This window comes from Pongo abelii, chromosome 16, assembly GCF_028885655.2.
Source record: "Pongo abelii isolate AG06213 chromosome 16, NHGRI_mPonAbe1-v2.0_pri, whole genome shotgun sequence".
Classification (NCBI taxonomy): domain Eukaryota; kingdom Metazoa; phylum Chordata; class Mammalia; order Primates; family Hominidae; genus Pongo; species Pongo abelii.
The window spans coordinates 55,751,102-55,772,068 of record NC_072001.2 but is presented as its reverse complement, the minus strand read 5'-3'; the positions used below and the strand labels follow the sequence as shown (position 1 = coordinate 55,772,068).

The following is a 20,967-nucleotide window of genomic DNA, read 5'->3' as shown; positions in this document are numbered from 1 at the left end:
AAGAAAAATTTAATTGCCACCAAAAATCAAAATATGTGATTTTACTAGGATTATTTATCTAGATAAATATCTCTCTTGTCAGTATTAATGTGTATATTACATTAAGTAGTATTTATTTTGTACTGGCAAACAAAAAGAATAACTCAGAGTTTCTACTCTCTCTATAACCAGCAACATCTCACAAATGAAGTCCATTTTTCTCAGATAGAGAAATATTCTCAGAATAAACTGGTTTATCATTCCAATGTTTTACATTTAAATTGTCTGAAGCTTCTTTTCCTTTTTTCAGCTATTTAATGTTCAGCAACTGCAGATTCTAGTTCCAGAGTTAGAACAGCCTGGAGAGCTTCTAATTTCTTGAACTCTCAGTTCTGACCTGATTCCTACCCCCAGGGAAATATAATGCAGCTTCTGGAATCTTTCTAAACCACACAAGGACTGTTGTGGAAGGACATTTCGGTCATCAGAGTTTATGACTCAGAGCTTTTGAGCATCTAAGTTCCAGTATCTGTTTTTAAACTGTCTCTTGATCAGAGTTTAGGTCTTCTAGTTTCTCCCTATTTTACATTATAGAAACTAAATCAAAGGATTAATAAGACAAACAATGCTTGCAAATATAAAGTGCTATTGCAATGTTAGATTATGATAACAGAGTATTTTAAGGATGACAAGAATAAATATAAGGGGAGAGAAGGATTCACGAATTTGGGGCAGTCATTTAGGAATTAACCTAATATTTATTTCTACTATATGCCAAGCAATTTCACATACATTCTCCCATTCAATCTTTAACTCTGTGGCATAGACATTATCTCTATTTTAAAAGAGAAAGCTGAAGTTCTGAGGGGTTAAATCCCTTGCCCAAGAGTCCCACTGCTAGTAAGTGCCATAGGATTTGAACTTAGGTCCTTCGACTCCTGGTTCAAAATTCTTTTCACTGCATAACTTTTGCTGAAAAGACTAGCACAGTCCCTGGTTAGAAATTTGTTATCCATTATCTATGACCCACTTCTAGGACTTACTAAAATAAATAGTTTTATTCTACTACAACCTCAAAAGTGTCTCAAAAAATGAAATAGAGAGGCTCTCCCCCTTCTTAGAATGGTCTCACTTAAGCAAGAACCAAGAAAGGTAGAATTTGTAGAGACGTGTAACGGCTCCCAGGATCCTTTACAAACAGGAATAAACCCCTACCTAATGCAGACTACTCAATGCTCCCTCCTTTTGGACTAAATGGGGCCCTTTTACCGAGGAAGTGCTAATATGGCATCAGGCTATTAATGGGAAAAGCATTTACTTTAGATTAAGAAGAGTGTAAAGCAGTGTGGAGGGGGGGCTCTATGACTGGCTATTAGGGATGTTAATTAAATATTTATAATGTCTAAATTAGCATAGTGAAAGCTCAATTCATCAATTTATTCTGGTCTGTTTGTAAGGGGGAAAAAATAACTCCAAATGCTCCTGAAGAAAGACACTATGTGGGTCAATAAGAAGATGACTGAACAATTTATTATGATTGTGGTAAACTTTTTATTTGATTTTATTTAAAGGTACTTGTTGCAGCACCTTACCTTAAAGACAATTTACCACAGTCAATATACTGGAGGGCCATGCATTATTCATTGTTATCCAATGAAAATTTTTCTAAGGTGCTTCAATACTGAATGCCTGATTAATTAATTGATTGCTTGATAGTTACTTCCAAAAAGTAAGGACTAGATTTAATGTTTAGAACCAGGCACTGGACGCTAGAAGCTCTGAGTTCTTCCTCTATTGCTAACTAGCCTGCTAAAGGACTTAGATTTCCAAGCCTTAAAATGATATCTTGCTAATATAGCTGTTTTTAGGCTTCCTGGTTAATAATTAAGAGGACTAGTTGGATCTTCCACTGAAAACTGCTAAGTGTGCGGCTGCTTCTCCTCAGATTGGTGTGGAAAAGCCAAGCATATTAATACCTAAATGCCCACAGCCTGTGGGCATTATGTACATGCTTAATGAATGTACTTTATGAATTCCATTAGTTACAATTACTTTTACCTCATTTTATTATAGGAACGTCTCAAAAGGGAAAAGCCAACTGTCTAACTTATTTTCAACTGTAAATGAGACTGGCTGCAATGGAGACTTCATCACCAGCACATAAATGGAGTTGTCTATAGCTAGCAGAGTCTCATCACCACTCACACACATTTGGGTAAACACAGTTATGGGAGAAAAGTCTGGAACATTTTACAGACCCTCTCCACACTGGCCCAGCAGTTTCACGGTCATATTTAATAAATGCACTCCTTTCCCCAAAACTAAAAATTTTTAAATAAAACTTTCTGAGGACTTTTCGTTTGTTTTGGCTATAATTAACATTTTTCTATCTTGCAGGTATTTTGTTGCTATTCCTATGAAGAAGTGAGCACAAAAAACATTTTGAACCTTCTTCATATGGGTGCATCTAAGTTCCCTCTCTTACTTTCCCCCTTTGGACAATCTGGCCTTCTCTAGAGGGAGGGCTGGCGTGAAAGGGTTAAAGGTTCTCTGGTCAAAATAGCCCAACAGAAGGAGCTGGGCCCAGAGCTGAAATCTAAGTGCTAATGACCGTTGCCCTTCACCCTGCTGCTGTCCACCGGCCGGACCTGCGGCCGGGTGGGGCCCCAGACTGGGAGAGGGCACAATGTTGTGCATTTAACATTTGAACTTCTCCTATCCGAGGCAGCAGGCCGTTTTGTCCTGGGGTCGCTGACCCTGGCTCCCCCATCAGCTGCCCTGAAACCTTAATTGAATGACAGATGGTCATTTTCGGGGGCGCCAGAAGCTGCGGGCGGCCAGCGGCGCGGGGGCTGCGGCCCCAGGCCCCGGCAGTCCTGCCCGGACTCTGCCAGCAAGCGGCGGGCGGCAGAGGTAGCAGGCGGCTTGCGGAGCTGGCCCAGCCCTTGGGCTCGACGGGGTCTGCGGGCGTCGGGCGAACGCGTGGCAACGAGCACCTGGAGGAAACCCCGGCCTAAGAGGCCGCGCGGGCGATAGATCACCAGGTCCTAGCGTCCCTGCCAATTCCCAGACCGAGGGCCAGACGCAGACTAGGCCCGAGCTAGGCCACCCCGGAGCCTGGCCCGGCCTCCGACCCTGGAAGGCGGCAGAAGGGAGACAAAACCTCTGTCTTTCTAGGCCGAAGGCCTGAGTTCCAGCATCCTGGGTCCCCACGCGTCGGGGTCTGGGGCCAAGACCGCCCACAGTCGGCGCCCAAGCCCAAGACGCCCATCCCAGACCTGACCCTCCCGCCAGGGCCCGCGCTAAGGTCGGGAAAAAGCCAAATCCCTCGTGCTGCCTACCCTACGCGCCCAGCGGCACCTTCTAGCCAGCGCCATTCTCGGGCGGAACCTACGTGGGCCTCCACATCCCGGCTGGCAGCCAGGTGAGCCCTGGCTACTGGCCATCCCGCCACCTCCCCGCTGCCCGGAGCTTTCTGAGCTCTGGGGTAAAAGATAGGCGCCCCAAAAGGCCCCCGGAGGCACCGCAGCCCAACCGTTCTGCCTCAGCCGCCTGCCGGCGCCCTAGTGTCCTATTTCTTTAAAATAAAAGCTGCGAGCCCTACAATTACTGGGATTACAGTGAGCGGGTATTGATCCGCAGCCGGCATTGTAGGATCAAGCGGGCGGGCGGAGGCAGACATCGCCGTCCCAACCCCCCGCCGCCGCCGCCTAGTCCGGCAAAGCGAAAAAAAAATCTAAATGTTTGATTTCAAACGCACCATCAACACCTGCTGCAAAAGATCGACCCCCCACCCCAACCCCGCCCGTCCGCACCTCCTCCCCTCTCAGCCCGTGGGCCTCCCAGGCCCTAGCCAGCTATGTCACCACCTTCAGCCTTTTATTTTCTTTTTTTTTTTAATTACTGAGAGAAAACATACACATAAGCAAAAAAAAAAAAAAAAAAAGCCTCCCCTGCAGGCGCGAGCGGGGGTGGCGAGGAGGCCGACGAAGGCGGTAATGCAACCCTAATGCATAGATAGCTGACATCAACTTCCGTCAGGCAGCTCCTGGAGATCGAACCTTTCGATTGTAACTGGGACAATTTGCATAGTGATTCCCTTTCAGAGCTTTCCCGGGTCCATAACAAGCCCAGGCAGCTATTCAAATGCAAGTTGCATCCCCAAATGCGAGGCTGGCCTGACCAAAAAGAGCCGCTCGGCGCCCGGAAGAGGCGAGACTCGCGCTCGGGTTCTCAATCCTTCTCTTTTCTCCTTTCTTTTTCCCTTTCTCCTCTCCGGTTCCTGATTTAGCTGGGAGCTGTTTATTTATGGCTGCAAATGTGTGTGTGCAAGAGAGAGAGGGAATTGATCTTTGCCTGGACTTAAAGATGGAGCCGAAGAAACTGGAGGGAATTTGGGCTTGTGCGTCTGGCCCAGACCCTGGGCGCCTAGGGGGGCCGTTGGGCGCCGAGCCCGAGGTCTATCCTCCCCGCACCTCTCACCTCGCGACCTTGCAGGAATCCGCGGGCCCGGATGCTGCCCAGCTGACCCTCCTGCCCCGGGCCCGGCTGCAGAGAAAGTCTTCGGGCAGGAGGCCATCCTGTCCCTGTCTTTAAAATGAGCACAGTAAAAGGTATCACCTGCGACGTGTGCTGATTACTTTTTTTTCTCCTGTGCACGGGGCGTGTTGTGGGGGTGCGGTGTGGCTTATAGGTTCGGGGGGAGGGAGGAATTAGGGGGCTTGAAATTCAGTTCCCTGTTTCCCTATTTATTTCTCATTTGAAATTATGCAGATTGACTCTCCTTTCCTTCCCTCCTAGGGGGCAAATCCTCGAACGCGAACCTGATCTCATGTCACAGAAGCAACTTGCCATGAAATCCGCTAATGCGCTGCGACTCGCCCACCAGGGTAAGCCAGTCTCACAGGGGTATGGGGGGGGGGCTGAGGGGGAAGAAGTAGGGGGCGGTAGGCCGGGGCAAGGGCTCCGGGGGCCTGGCCACGCTGGTCCACCGCTGAGCTTGTGGCCATGCAAACAGGGTGGAAGCCAGGGGCGGAGGGCAGCGGCCGCGTCACGGCCCGGGAGCCGAGCGGGGGCGCCCCCCTCCCAGCCTGCCAGTCCCGCCACGGCAGCTAACAGTTCCTCCCCGCGGGTTTAAAGTAACAAATGAGAAGGGGGCCCCGAGCAGGGTGTAAATAACACGGGCGTGCCCCGAGCTAGTGGCAACTGCGCGAGCACGCGTCTGCGGTTTGTGCGCGTTTCTCCCGCCAGGCAGCGTGCGGCGGCCGAACTGCACCTGCATTTCATTTGTGAGCCTTGTAGAAATGGAGCCCACCGGATTCCCTCACCCGGAGAAATGCCCAAACTGAAACTTGACTACACTTCCCTGGGCTGGTTCACGGTTTCATAATCTCCCAGGTTTGCTGGCTGTGTCACCAAATCCAAGCCAAACCTGCTATAAACATGATCACAGGCCACTGACCTTGCAGCACTGACCGATAACTCAGTGGCAAAATCAGCTCCTCTGGTCAGAGGGCATTAAAGCAGCGGCTGAATTCGTGTTTGTTTTTTTGAAGTGGTCAGAAAAACGTAGTCTTCTTAAACCTACAATAACAGCCAAACACATTTTCAAATGTGCTTTACTTGATTGGTTCGAGTGCTGGAAGCTGTCTGGCGGTGAGCTTTTTCGTTGCATGTGGTTTATGCAGAGCACCCGGGATGTTTTTCTCGTCTTTTACGTCTTGGTATCTTTTAAAAATGTAGAATGTGTCTCTGATTGTTTCACAGTATGTCCCTTAACAACCAGATATGTAAGAAAACGTTTAGGATTGAGTGGTGAGAAAAGCAGACTGGAAAGTACAAATAAACCCAATCCAAAGTGAAAACAAATTAAACAGATGAAATGATTATGAAAGAAGATGGGGGAATTAACTTGTCTGGAAAAATCGAGTTTAGGGTCTGAACTTTACAGATTCAATGGCAACACTGAACAAATCCAAAGGAATTAAATCTATTCTTTTGCCCTCCTAGGCATCTGGGTCAGATGCACATTTTGAGGCATTTCAACGGACAGATCAGCTTTGGGACACTTGCATACTTTTTTGGTAAACTGCAACCTATTATGTGACCTTTAATCCTGGTGGAAAACAATTTAAAATGTATTCCTGGCTTTAGGAAACAAAAGAAAAATTTTAAACCCTGGCAGTTAAATTATTACTGGTCTCTACAGGGTTAATTTAATGTAAATAATCTACTCTCCTGAGGGAAAAGGTGGAGGCCTGGCATTCTGGAAGGGCCAGTCAGGTGGTGACAAAACTGTGTGCCTTGGGGTTTTGAGGGGTGTGTTGGGTGGCTCTGAACCTGGCTTTGGGTTTGTTACATCTCTCTCTCTCTTAAAACAGTAACTCAAGATGTAAGTAAAAGTGTTTTCATTTTTTATTGATCCCGCTAACATCTTTCATTATCTAGCATGTAGCCACAGCAAATTATTGCTCATTTGATACTGAGAATTCTATTGACCATCGCTTTCGTTGGAGAGAGAATTCTAACTACTCAGCTGCTCTGTCATCAGTCAGAGCTAAGGCTGAGGACTTTCCACGACTAAAACCAAAATAAATTGAGCCTTCTGCCTCCAGAAATTGATAGAGATATGTTCATTACATTGGGCCACATGAGCATGCATAGAAATCTGCTTTTTACTCTCCCAGCCTTGCCCCCACTCAGGCAATAGGTCAGCCCCTTTGGAACAGAACTGTCTATTTGAAGCGCTGGGCATTCGTTTGCTTTTCCTGTATCCCTTCTGGCAACTTCTTTCCAGCTCTGGCCAGGTTGGGGCAATGAAATGATGCAATGGGAGACTCCTCCTCAGTCCTGTGGTCAAAGCCACCTCGACTTGCTTAAGCTTAGAGAAATCATTAAAATCTCAAAAAAACAAACAAAAAAAAACCTCCTAAAATGTCCAGATAGGTCACTTTATGGTCTGGATATAATTTCTTAAATTAAACTGCTCCACCCACATCAAGACCCCACATAATCAAAGAGCGGCTAAGTTGGGAAGCGAAGGTTAAGCTCTGAGATATGCGCCTGTTCTCTCTGAAAATGGGCGTCCAGCGGGAATGATAGGCCTGGGCGACTCGTGCACTCACACCAGCCCAAGCGGAAAGGAAGTCTGGGCCTAGAGAAGGCCTGACCTTTGACCCTTGGCCCGGCAGCTCCAGGGCGCTAGAGTCTGCAGAGGGAGGCGGGTTGGGAGACGAGGCTAGAGAGGGGCCCGCAAGGCAATAGGAAAGGCTGGGTTTGTTCCCCGGGAAGCTAGTGGAGGAATCTACTTTGACGCAGAAAGGAGCTGGAGCTGCTCCACAGCGGGGGCCACCCGACGGCCCGACCCTCAGGCTGCCTTCACCATCCCAGAGGCGGCCAGGTCAGGCCTGTCTGTCGGGACCCACGCTCCCTTGCCGCCTCCCTTCCAGCATCTGGGGAAAAGACGCCCTGACTCAAGGGTGTTCTGGCCCCGCACGACAGGGGGCGAAGAGAGACAAAAGTCGAGCCTAACAGCAGGCGGCTGCTGAGCTGGCGGGTCTTGGGCCACTGCTAGTCCAGCGTTGGCGTCCAGCGGGGCCTGTCACCTTTGCAAGTAACAAGGGACCATGTCCGCTTCTCCTTAAGCCCTGGACCCCAAGAGGAGGCCAGGACGACCTTGCAGGAGCCATGCCCCTGGGGATTCTATGGAGGAGATTGTTTGGTTGGGTTTCATTTGCATCAATACCAGGAGATGAACCTCTGGGTTTGGTTTCAAAACAAACGGAGGACCAATTAACGCCTGTACAAATTAGTCCCTGGCGTGTGCAACCCGCCAAACAACGCCAGTTCCAAATTGGAAGGCGCGTTTAGGGACTCTCAGGGACCCCGCTTGGTAGTTATTTTTCCAATGGTGCTGTTAAGTGTGAGTGAAGCTATTTGCACTCTCGCGGGCCTCGCTCCAAGACCCCTGGCGCGATGGGGAGCCACTTTGTTCCGGAGGAAGGCAGCGGATGAATAGGAGCCCTGGCTGCGTACGGTGGACCCTAACCCAAGAGCAGCAGCAGCAACAGCAGCTGCAGCGGAAAGACGCGGGTAGTCTGATTCGGCTTGGGGAAGGGAAGGGGAGTGTAAGATGAGATACACACTGGATTTTTTTAGTTTTTCCTTTTTTGTTTTTAACGTAGATAAATAACCCTATCGTCCGTGTAATCAGCCCGTTCCCAATGAAGTCGTTTTCCTAGAATGCGCTCACCGCCTGCCACACTTGAGGAATCCATCCCACAGAGGTTTCGGAAACCCAGTTTGAGTGATTCCAGCCTAGACTGAAACCCTGCGAGCCTCCCAGGAAAGAGAGCCCGGCCCGGGCCGAGCAGTCGATCACACACACACACACACACACACATACACACACACACATACACGGACTGCGTAGCTCTTCGCAGGATCCAAGGCTGGATGCGGATCTGGGAAGCGGTGGCTAAGCGAACCAGGAAGACTGTGACGGAAACCAATACAGCAGTGTCATCTTGAAAGTTATTTGGAAGAACAGGACCTGGAGTCTGGGTTTGAATCAAAAAATTATGAGCAAGGGACAGATCACCCTGTATTTCTCTGGAACGAGGCAGAACTGAGACCTGTCCAGCTGAACCAGCGTAGCCACCTATTGGGGATTAGGAAATTGTTCTCAGACACTGTAGCACACATATCCTCTGACAGCGAGCTCACTCCTGCGCAGTGGGCTTCTGGCTCTGCCACTGCACTCCACAACCGCCCTACAGGCCTCCTCCAGGTTTTGCCAGACAAATGAAACGAGCATAACTCGATAGTAAATTATTTTGTTCAGCATTCTCTCTTTTTATGAAAATAAGAGGCAACACTTTCTCATTTTTAATCACATAAGCAGACAATAAATCTAATTTTGATATTGATTTTTTTCCAGAATCCAGTGATTTTTTGTAGTGGCTGTTGTGTTTCCTTTCTGAAGAAGGGCTGTTTTCTTGTAGACTGTGTGGCAATGGGGCTGCGTCTATGCAGGCTGGTGCTTATCTGAAACACGTTGTGGACTTTGAAGCCAGATAGCTGACAAGGGATTCTTCCTGGGTGGCAGGAAGTTTGGGTTTTGTCTGAGATAGTCATTTGAATGGGCCGCCCCTGTGCCCTAGACTAGATTTAAGGCTCTGATGGTGCTTTTAGGGGTTACAGCATTTGAGATTGACAGGTTCAAGTTTTTCTCAAAATAAAATCAAATAAATAAAAATAAAAACAATCCCCAAATCTTGCTGATGTCAGGGGCCCAGATGGCACCATGGGAATATTACTTAGCAAGAGGAATGCAACCTCCACGGATGTCAGAAATGTACCATGCTCAGGAAAGGGGCAGGACCCTGCACAGGGTATGGACTGAAGCCTAGCTGAGAAACATCAGGAAAGACCAGTTACAGCGAAAGGGCCCCAGAAGCTTAGGTACCGCCTCTGCAACCTGAGGCTCACCTGGCACTCTCCTTTCTTTCTCCTTTTTTTCAGAAACAGGATTAGTTTGTCATGCCAAATGGACTGGCACCCTTCATATAAAAAGTCTAGAGGTGCAGAGACCTGCACCAGGCTCCCCTGTAGAGAAGGAGGGAGGGGATGAGAGAAGAAAGCTAGGGAGAAGGAAAGAATAAGACAGGGGTGGAGAAAAAGAAAAAAGGAGGGAGGGGGGAAATGGAGAAGAAAATAAGAAAGGAGTGGTAGAGAAGGAAGAAAGGAATGGAAGCAGGGAACCAAGGAGAGACAAAGGAGGGGAGGGAGGAAAAGGGAGAGAGAGAAAGGAAGACAGGAGGGAGAAAAGGAAGAAAAACAGATCTTAAAAGACCTAATAAAAAACACAGAATTACCCGGTCTTTTCTAGGAAATTGTAATTGCCCTTGCGGACCACCTGGGCCTATGCCTGCAGTACCAGACGGCCTCTCCTCCCTTCTGAGGCACTGAACAAATGACAGCCCCGGTGTAAATTAAAAGCTCCTCAACTTTCCGCACCAATCACAAAGACTGGACTCAGGGCACCCCGGACCACACCGCCAGGCCGGGACACCACCGGCTACCCTAGCATTGCTGCACCGCCCCCATCCCACCGCGGCCAGGGGTCGCCCCGCTTCCTCACCCAGCTTCGCCTCCAAGGGCCCAGGACCCTAGCTAGGGGGAGGGGACCTGGCGGCTCTACCCCCAGCAGTGGGGGATGGGACCTCGGGCCTGAGTTTGACCCTCGGGCTCTGACCTTTCCCGCGGTCCTCCAGGATCAGGATTTAACCTTTCGCTCCCCCACCCCCTCTGTTTCTCCTCCTCCCTCTCAGTGGCCCTTGACTAGGGGAAAACGGAGAGTGGGTCGATATTTGGGGCCAGCGGGTAAGTGGGAGCGGCGCCTGTGCCGAATTACAGGGGAATTGGGCCCAGAACTGAGCGCTAACTCTCCTCTAGCCCGGGAACAGCTAGCCTAGAATGTCCCGCGCTTGCTGGGAGCCTTATGCCAAGGCCCAATTAAACCCCGGGCCTGGTAAAGAACCCACGGAGGCACGGGGGATGAGGGAGGAGGGTGAGCGCCTTCTCCAGTTTTCCTACCGTGTTTAGAACGGTTTCTCTTCATATAAAGCCTTCCCTCTCCTGCTCAGGCACCAGCCACCCGTTTGCATTTTGGGGATCCCGAAAGCCTTGGCCAGATGGCCAGGAGGCCACAGTGCAGAGCCCGACCTGGGCCCCTGACAAGGCCGCAGCATTTGAGCGGGTGCCAAGAGAACCAGTGAAGAAAGCGAACCCAAATCCCAGACCGCTGGGCACCACTAACCCGGCTTTCTGTCCCCTCCTGGACAGCAGGGACCAACCCTGTCCCTGACCCATTCCACCAACTTCCCAAAGCTTCTGCGAGCAGCGCCCTAGAGGGCTCTTCCGGCGGGGACGGAGGAAGAGGGGCGGCAAGCCGGAGGCTGCCTAGGCAAGCGGAGCGCCCCCAGCCCCCCAGCTCTCCGTGGCTTGGGGTTTTCGCGGTCTCCCCAGCTGGAGCCGGGGCCGCCAGGAGCCGAGAGCGTTAGGTTCAAATGCATCAAGGCTCTGAAGTCATTTATCCGGTTTCATAAATAATTTTCTTATTACACTTAAGCCCAATTCCTGCCCCCTTCCCGTTTTTATTGCGGGGTTTCAGCGGCTAAAAGTTTCTAAGTCGGGTGGGCCGTTGTTTTCCTTTTTCCATCATTAACATCATTAATATAAGCTATCAATAACCCTGTCGTTGGGAGCCGAGTTTCACGGTATTGATCCACGCAGCTATTCATCTCTGCCATGCAAGACACGGAATAATTTTCGCATTACAGTAGCTTGGATTTGCTTTTAATTCATATTTAAAGCTGCAACCGGCTCAGTGGAGCGCTCTGCGAAAGACTAGAGGCGCCTAATTAATAATAAGTTAGAAACGAAGGAAGGCACCAGCGAATAAATAATTAATACAGACATCTATGTCTCTTTGAATATTGCTCCTTTAAAAATTTAGACTTACCAGGCCCATACTGTACGTCTGCAATTTATATTGCGGGGATGATTTAAGAAAGCTATTTTTTTTCCTTGAAATACAATACTAAATTTTTCACAGTGTTTTGCAAACCTAAGTTCCTTCATTAGCCAGCCCTTCCGGTTTGTTCCTTCCAGGTGGAAAACACCAATTTTTAAAAATAATCAAAATAAGAATCATAAACTCAACAACTGCCAGCTGAGATTAGCTGCAGGTGGCAGCTACGTGACAGCAGAGCGTGGGGTCTCCTGCCTTAGGGAGGCGCTGGTGGCTGTCACACAGGGGAGACTGTTAGGGAAGGAAAACAACAAAAGCAGAAGTCATTGGCCAGTGACTTTGGGCATTTGCTGGTGCAAATGGGATGAAGTTTGAGGTAAACTCGAGGTCTTCAAATGGCCCAATTGAAAGGAGGATGGCATTTGAAGCGTCCCAGGTTCCACTCATGGCTTTCAAATGAAAGAAAGAAAGAAAGAAAGAAAGAAAGCAAGAAAGAAAGAAAGCAAGCAAGCAAGCAAGCAAGAAAGAAAGAAAGAAAGAAAGAAAGAAAGAAAGAAAGAAAGAAAGAAAGAAAGGAAGGAAAGAAGGAAGGGAAGGAAGGAAGGAAGGAAAGGAAGGAAAGGAAGGAAAGAAGGAAAGGAAGCAAAGAAGGAAAGGAAGGAAAGGAAGGAAGGAAGGAAAGGAAGGAAGGAAGAAAAGAAAAGAAAGAAAGAAAGACAAAGAGAAAGAAAAAAAATCAGGAGTTTTAGAGAAGGGCTGTTGACAGCCAGCCAGGATTGGATTCTAGACTAGCCAGGGGCTGCCAGTAGATTAAAGGTGAATAACAAAATTCGAGGGAGTAGGAGTGACTGAAAATCGGAGGATGTTTTTGTGTGAGAGAGACCAGGATTTGTTTGCAATGTTGTTAGCAATATTGATTTTTTTTGTTACTCAGATTAATGTATGTTAAACAGGAAAATACAGGCATTAGTCAAGTACATTATAATCATCTATTGTTGAGAGTGAAGTTTCTCAGGTGGTTGATGGAGACCAGGGACTGCGAGGCAGTTCTGGGGGTGTATAAACATTCCAGGCTCAATTTGAGGCAGCCAGAGCCCCAAATGTGGAAAAGAAGACGCAGCTTTACCTCCAGCTCACTCCGCCTCTCCCCCTTGTAGAATTACAGCCTCTTATTTAACCAACCCACTACCCAGGTGCATCAGCCCCCAACCTCGTCCTCCCTGCTGAGCTAAATGATTAGCGGAATTAAGGAGTGGAGGTGTTCTTGGCCACTGGGGTGGCCCAAACTTCCTCACCCCACCGGTCCATCTGCCCCGCAGCCCCACCTCGAGGTCTCTTGGCCCTGGTAAGCATCCTTCCAACCCTGTGGAGCCTCGATTCAGGGCTGGGGGCGCTCCTGAAACCCAGCGTCGGTGGCATGAAGGCCAGGCATGGCGCACAACCAGACTGTCTACACATACACAGGCGTCCACACCTGTTAGGCCGGAAAAAGACACCGGGTGAGGAGGGAGGTGCAGGAGCAGCAATTCAGAAGCGCCTGGAGAACCTCCTAGCTGCACCCCTGGACCTTGGGAGATAACCTGGCCCAGAGAAGCATGCATCAGAGAGTGCAGTCACCACACAACAGTCAGCTGGGAAGCCCCCCACGAATTCCCCCTACAACGTCCTCCCTCCCGCCGTTAGACCCAATTCCCTGCCCTGCAAACGGGTTTTAGGGACCAAGGCTATACTCTCAGCTTTTCCTCTCAACCCCCGTCCTGTGCCCTGGGTCACTGCATTTACCGGGAGAGGCTCAGGCAGACCCCGCCCGCAGGTAAAGGTCTTTTCCAAGCTCCACAGAAGCCAAAGAGCTCGCATAGGACCCTTCGGGTCTTGGGCTGGTTCAGGGAGGGGTAAGAGAGTGAGGGTCCAGGGAAAAGACAACTGGGCGCTTGGCGAGTCCCTAATTCTATACCCAGATGGCTCTCAGGCCAAAAGGCAGGTGCGCTCGCCCAGAGGCCTGGGTGTCCCACAATCAGAAGCCGTTTCTCGTGCCAGCCACGGGGGTAAAGAACGGGGGGATGAGGAGACCGAGACTCGGAAGGCCGACAGGGCTGGAAGGGCAAGAAAACAAGGTGAAGTGTGGAAAAGTGTGAAGGGGAAGGAGGGTTGAAAAGGGAGGCAAAGAGGAGATTAGGCCTGGAGAAAGCAAAAGTCCCGACCTGGCCGAGCAGGCCCCGGAGGGAGTCGAAGACAATGGGTGGGGGGCCCGGAACACCGGCGTTTCATTTTTAAATCTTCTAGGTGTCTGCGGGTCAAATAAAGACAAGGGCAGTAACGATTATTCTGTTAAATCTACGGTACTTGACTGCGCAAACACTAATTGATTAGACACCAAAATGATTTGTTTAAAGAGTTTTCCTTCCCAAGTGCAGCTGCTGCTCTTGGGCCGGGGTCGGCATTACCCGGCATTAGCTAAGTGGGCTGCGAGCTCGGCCGCCCAGTCCTCAGTCGCCCTCGGGTGGGGTGGCTGGTCCAAGCCCCGTGGATCAGAGGCTACCGGCTGGACAGCCACCCTCGGCTTCCGCCCTTCCCTGTCCCTCCAGGGCGAGAGAATGCTGTGCCTGAAGATCGTCCTGGGCCGACTTTGCCCTCCGTCCGCCCCTTCTGGGTTTTCCTCATTTCGGGTCGCTTGGAACTACATCCGTCGGTGCAAGAGTTCTCTCGTCCTTCCCCTCGTCCTCTCCAGCCCCTAAACTTGGCATCTCTACCCCAGCGCGGGGCTAATGGAATGCAAGGCCCCAGCGGGGGAGGCACCAGAAGAGGAGTATTAACCGCCACCCCAAATCCGGACAATTCAACGCCCTCGCGTCTTGAGTTGGTGTCTTCTGTAGACTATTTCAATGATATGAAGTTATGTCCAAGAAAGAAATCCCAGTGAACCGTTGGCTAGACGAAGCCAACTCCTCCGGAATTGGGCTGGCCGCGGCCAGCGAGGGGTCCAGCTGCAGGAAAACACCCCAGGAGCCTGGAACCCCTCCCTCAGCCCTACGGCATCAGTATACCCTTTCTCCCTTCAGCGCTCTTGGCTTGAAGCCGTGAAAAAGCCCTCGCGGAAGTAGGCGACCGTCAAAACGGATTCCAACCCAGGAGAAGCCGCCTCCAGTTTACCCGAGGACCCAGGAGAGCAAGCGTTTTTTTTTTCACCAAGCGCAGGAAGTAACCAGAGATACGAGCGGAGTGGTCTAGTGTCCTCGGATGGCCGCCCAGGCAGCCCTCGGCAACTCCCAGAACCTGGAGTTAGTTGCGGATGGCACGAGCTGACAGCCCTTTGACAGAGCATCTTCTCTTTGGGATATGGAAGGGCAAGAAGTAGATAAAACAGAGGAAACTGCCAAGGAAAAAAAAAAGCCCAATTTAAAAATATTTTCTCGGGCAAAAACTGTAATTTGAGAAAGAAAAATGTTACCGAACACATGAATAAAATGATACGCTAAACAGAGTATCAGAGATTGAACCAAGGGGCTACCATAATTAGTTACCACTTCCTTGGTCCCCAGAGAGTGGAGAGAAGTCATTGAGTGATTTTTTTTTTAATGGTTTTCAGTAGTGAATCACCAGGCCACCCCATTCTGAATTTCTTGGTGTTCTACTCTAAGCCTGCAGCAATTTTCTGAATAAAATTTCTCTAGAAGTGGAACAGGAGAGCTTGCCAGGAAGCACCCAGGACCAAATCCTTCACTCTCCAGCTATCTAGTGCTCTACTGTAGCCAGATACCAAAGAAATGGTTCCTCCCCACAAGTTTAATGTTAGACTAGCTACGGGCATCAGAAATGCCATTGAGTATGCCCTGGGGCTCTAGCCAAGGAGTCAGCCTCCCCCTGGATCCCTGGGTGGAGGAATTTGCCCTGACCCCCAGGATCTCTCTCTTTGTGAGTCCAAAAAATGGGAAGTAGACATTTCATGGTTCGGAGGAGCTAGAAATATTTCTTTGGAATGGTCCTGAGAACTGGGACTGGGCCATATGTTACACCTCTACTACTCATAAAAATAATTAAAGCATTAATTCTGAAACCAGTGGAAGGTTTTCAGAGAAGCTCATGTGGCCAGTATTTTGAGGAATGGTTTTATTCTCTTTGCACTTTTTCTTTGCTGAACCTGGTAGGGCTGTGTGGTAAGCTCTAGCCTACCCAGCAAAAGAAGGATTGCCCCTGTCCATCCCATATCCCAGGTTCTCCTCCTGACATTTACAAAATAAACATCCTAAGTTCCTTCTTTTCACGCTGAAAATATTGTCAGCAACAAGCATCCAGTCATAGTCTTATTTCCTTTTTTCTTCCATATATACATTATGTAATTTTCTGCTAGTGATTGACACTATTTTTTTCTTTAAATTTCCTGCAGCTACTCAAAATCTAAGCAGCTAAAAGTAAGTCCTCCTCCTCAGTCACACACACTGACCTACACCTACCAAGTTTCCAGGGACTCCTCTGTGGACTCTAATTCCTTCAATCCCCATAGTGTACCTAATGGGTGCCAGGCTCTGTTCTGGGCACTGGAAGGGGGAAAGAAGGAGAGGGACAAAAGGACAAAAAGTAGTCCCAGCCTTCCAGCAGTTAACAACCTCTCTAGTGCCCCTCCTCCCTCCACACATGCAAATTCACCTTAACTAGGCCTAAGAAGAGCATTCTTCCTACCCATCACTTCCTTAGTAAGAAGAAAATTTTGAGAGGTCAAATAAGAACACAGTAATATGTTGTTTCTGACTGAGAAACCACTGCAACTCAGTAAATTAGGGAGAACAATGGTTAGATAAATGGTGTGAATAGCCAAGAAAGATTAGGGAGATTTGCAAACCAAAGCAAATCCTGCACATACAATTTTTTTAATGTTTTAGAAAAAAATCAAAAATTACTGAGCAAGCCCAACACATATGGTGCTTCTCCAGGTCTTTTCGTTGGCTCCTTCTTTAGGGACCAACACAGAGCCAGCCCCCCTTTTCATAAATGCCCTTGGGAGAGAGGGGAAGTTGAGCTCACCTGATGCCAGCCTTCTTCAGGTGGACTCCAGAGGCTCAGCTGAGTGCCTCTCATGAAGGAGGGTTTCCAAGATCAAGTTCCTAATTAGCTACACAAAGAGAAAACCATGAACAATTTGTGCACTTGGTGGTATTTACTTCTTTCTTTCTTTTAACAAACTGCCTTTTGGGAAGATAGTTGTCATAAGGGCAAATCAATCACTTCAGTGGGATTAAAATATTGGGGTGGGGGCGGGGGGACAACTGTTTAGCTGAAAGACTGCCCGCTACTTTAACCCATTGTTTGGTCTCATGCTGCAGGAAATGAGAACAGAAACAATTAAAAACCAAAGATGCAGCTTTCCACCAACATACTGTAATATACTGGGCAGGAAATATATGTTTTGTGCTTGTGTGTATGCATGTATGAATAGGTAGATATAGATACAAGTTTAAAGAGTTAATCGTGTTTTCTGAGTTCCTTTACATCAGTGTATTTTCCCCAAAATATCTTTTCTTCTCTGGGGGTTCCTAAATTCCTAACTGTTCATTATGCAAGTAGACATGAAATCCATTGAGATGAATTATTTGCAGGGCCTCCATATGCATTGTTTGGACAGGATGGAAGTGCCTCTGGTGATAAAACCAGCTAGATTAACCAGTCCCAGGACATGGCCGCCTTCAAGGAAGTCACGGTTGACTGTATCCACTGAACTTGACCTACCTAGATTAGGATGTTGCCCTGGTAGTAGCAGGGACCTGGGCAAAGAGATAGGTCTACTCATGCCTGGGCCGGTGGGGACTTTTCCCAAAGGGTTGGCCAGCCCAAACTTTTGCCTTGGAAACCCAACTACCACCACTGCCACAGCCTTGGCCTCTCTAAGGGCTTGGGAGCATTTGCAGTGGAAACACCATGGGTGGGCTGCAGTTCAGTGCCCCAGCAAGCAGACCTACAGTCTGAGTCTGGCCCAGCACAGGCTACACACACTTTATTCCATATCTGAGTCCAGATACCCTGGCTCTGAGAGGCTATTCTCATTGTAACCACCGCTTGCCTGGGGCTGAGGCTCGGCGCTGACCCGGCCATAACTGCCACGGGCTGGACAATGGGCACATCTGTCCTTTCTCTGAGGGATGAAAGCACGTAAGCAGGCTCTGCCTTTTGTTGCAGATTTTTTTCTCTTTCTTTTGTAAATGAAAGAAAACCGCGGCATGTGGCTGCCGGGTGTACGTCTCAAACTGGGGGCCTCCGCACACGTCCCCACCAGGCCCAAAGACCAGGTTCGATTCCGGATTGGAGCGTGACGCTGGGAAGGGCGAAATTACTCCCAAAGCTGAATTGATTTTCAACTCTGGAGGCTTCTCTCGGGGACGCCGGGAAAAGGGCGTCCCTACGGGCTAAACGGAGACCCGCGCGCCGGCGTCCACCCTGCCTGCGTCAGTACTTCTGGAAAGCAACCGAGTCCGGGTGCTTTAGCAGGAGGGCCTTGGGAGTACCCGCAGGGACGGCCCGAGCCTCCAAGGCCCTACCAGCACCCGGAAGTTAACACGGGTACTCTCCAGGGCACTCCCTCCGCTCTCCCTCGCCCCCCTCCACAGGCCGAGTCATTGGCGAAGCGGACGCACAGCCTTAATTATGAGCTGAGCGGGAGAAGGAGCCAGGCGGCGGGGGACAGTGAGGTATGGCCCGAACTGGGACTCTTGGCACTGATTACTCCTCTCCCCAGGGCATGGATGAGAAAGGGTAGGCAAGTATGTATCTGGGAGGACGAAGGGTGCCGGGTCAACGGCCGCCAAACGGACCCAGCCCTTGAAGCAATCTGCACCCCACCCCACCCCAACCCCCATCCCCCAATAGGCCGTGAATTCAAGGGTGGGAAAGCGCACTCCCAGCAGCCCCCCGGGAAATAAAGCTTAGTGGGCCAGAGCCGAAGGGGTGATGACACAGTCCCCAGCTCCCCGGGCAACCTGCACCGGGAAGCAGCAACTGGAGAGAGAGGGGCGATGTCTCTCCAAGCACAGCACTCCAGCCGCTAGGAGCCCGACACCAGCGTCCCCGGGCTGGCAGAAGAGAGAGCCCACCCAAGCAAGGGAGGCGAACGAGCCAGGCGCGGGTCTCCTGGGATTGCAGCGGCGGCCTCAGGTCGCGTTCTGTGCCAATCTTTCGCACGTGCCCGCAGCTCCCTGGCCATCCGGCGCCGCAGGGAAGGCGCTGGGCCCCCTCCTTCATTTGTACGGGGACGTCAAGGGCCGGGCGCACCGGGACCTAGGGGGTGGGGGCGGGCCTGGCGCATGCGCGCTGCGCCCGGCGGGCGTGAGGGCGGGCCGCGGCGGCGGCGGCGGCGGCGGCGGCGGCTACCGAACCGCGGCCACAGAGTCTGCAACAGTAACAGAGCCATGGCTCAAGCCGGCCAGCGGCGCCGGCAGGCAGCAGCCGCGGCAGGCGCGCGGGCCGCGGCAGGGGAGCCGGGGACCTCAGAATTTTAAGAAAGAGAGGGGCCAGAGGTGGCCGAGGCGGGTGGGCTGGGGCACTGCGCTCTCCCAACGGCGCGGATCCTTTTTGGAAATTAATATTTAAAAAAAAAAAAGCCGAGGACGCAGAGGGGAAGGTGGGGGGTAAGAGGGAAGGCGAGACACACACACACACACACGCACACGCACACACAGACACACACACACGGAGAGAGAGAGACAGAGACAGAGCCCCACAGTGAGAGGAAGGAAGGCAACAGTCGCCAGCAGCCGATGTGAAGACTGGACTCCGTGCGCCCCTCGCCGCCTCTGCCTGGCCACATCGATGTTGTGTCCGCCGCCTGCTCGCCCGGATCACGATGAACGCGCAGCTGACCATGGAAGCGATCGGCGAGCTGCACGGGGTGAGCCATGAGCCGGTGCCCGCCCCTGCCGACCTGCTGGGCGGCAGCCCCCACGCGCGCAGCTCCGTGGCGCACCGCGGCAGCCACCTGCCCCCCGCGCACCCGCGCTCCATGGGCATGGCGTCCCTGCTGGACGGCGGCAGCGGCGGCGGCGATTACCACCACCACCACCGGGCCCCCGAGCACAGCCTGGCCGGCCCCCTGCACCCCACCATGACCATGGCCTGCGAGACTCCCCCAGGTATGAGCATGCCCACCACCTACACCACCCTGACCCCTCTGCAGCCGCTGCCTCCCATCTCCACAGTATCGGACAAGTTCCCCCACCATCACCACCACCACCATCACCACCACCACCCGCACCACCACCAGCGCCTGGCGGGCAACGTGAGCGGTAGCTTCACGCTCATGCGGGATGAGCGCGGGCTGGCCTCCATGAATAACCTCTATACCCCCTACCACAAGGACGTGGCCGGCATGGGCCAGAGCCTCTCGCCCCTCTCCAGCTCCGGTCTGGGCAGCATCCACAACTCCCAGCAAGGGCTCCCCCACTATGCCCACCCGGGGGCCGCCATGCCCACCGACAAGATGCTCACCCCCAACGGCTTCGAAGCCCACCACCCGGCCATGCTCGGCCGCCACGGGGAGCAACACCTCACGCCCACCTCGGCCGGCATGGTGCCCATCAACGGCCTTCCTCCGCACCATCCCCACGCCCACCTGAACGCCCAGGGCCATGGGCAGCTCCTGGGCACAGCCCGGGAGCCCAACCCTTCGGTGACCGGCGCGCAGGTCAGCAATGGAAGTAATTCAGGGCAGATGGAAGAGATCAATACCAAAGAGGTGGCGCAGCGTATCACCACAGAGCTCAAGCGCTACAGCATCCCACAGGCCATCTTCGCGCAGAGGGTGCTCTGCCGCTCCCAGGGGACCCTCTCGGACCTGCTGCGCAACCCCAAACCGTGGAGCAAACTCAAATCCGGCCGGGAGACCTTCCGGAGGATGTGGAAGTGGCTGCAGGAGCCGGAGTTCCAGCGCATGTCCGCGCTCCGCTTAGCAGGTGAGCCGGCCAAGGAGCTGGGCGCGCGGGAGATAAGGTACACGAAAGCCGAAGGGACCAAAGGAGGGAGGGTAGGAGAGAGGGCTGGGTGCGCTTCATCCCGCCCGCCCCTAACCCCAGAAGGGGGACTCTCTGTGCCTGGAAGGGCCAGCACAGGGCTGTGGGAGCAAATTGCCTACTCCAGGGCTCAGGGTGTTGGGCTGTGGAAGGCTCCGAGAGCTAAGCGGCGCGGCCTCGGCGACTGAAGAGGCGCATTTGCGCTCAGGGACAGCGAGGGAAGCTCGTACGGCCTGAAGCGGAGAGAAATCCCCGCACCTGGTGAGACACTCTGCGCCACCTCTCAGTTCAGCGATCCGGGTTTGGGAAGAGGGATGCAACGCGTGCGAGGAATCGCACGCAAATGTTCCTCGCAGGTGCCTCTGACACATCCCAGGCGCTGGGCTGGAGCGTGCCGGAGCAGCGTCGATGTTTGGCCGAACTGGCTGCTGTGACCCCCTCCCGCGCTCATTCTTTTGGCGCTGG

General features: G+C 51.6%; 1 protein-coding gene and 1 long non-coding RNA gene across 2 annotated transcripts in view; both read left to right on the top strand.

Annotated features, from left to right (window-relative positions):
• The first annotated feature begins 4,002 nt into the window (after positions 1-4,002).
• LOC129050113 (uncharacterized) lies at positions 4,003-9,166 on the top strand. Its single transcript, XR_008513593.1, has 3 exons — positions 4,003-4,592; positions 4,780-4,868; positions 8,163-9,166. It is a non-coding gene; the product is annotated as an uncharacterized LOC129050113 (long non-coding RNA).
• A 9,725-nt stretch (positions 9,167-18,891) lies between these two features.
• Positions 18,892-20,967, top strand: part of ONECUT1 (one cut homeobox 1) — a 37,279-nt gene continuing 35,203 nt past the window's right edge. Inside the window, exon 1 of the mRNA XM_002825469.4 lies at positions 18,892-20,445. Coding sequence (XP_002825515.1) covers positions 19,341-20,445 — 1,105 coding nt within the window. The 5' untranslated portion in view covers positions 18,892-19,340. The remainder of the gene's footprint in view (positions 20,446-20,967) is intronic.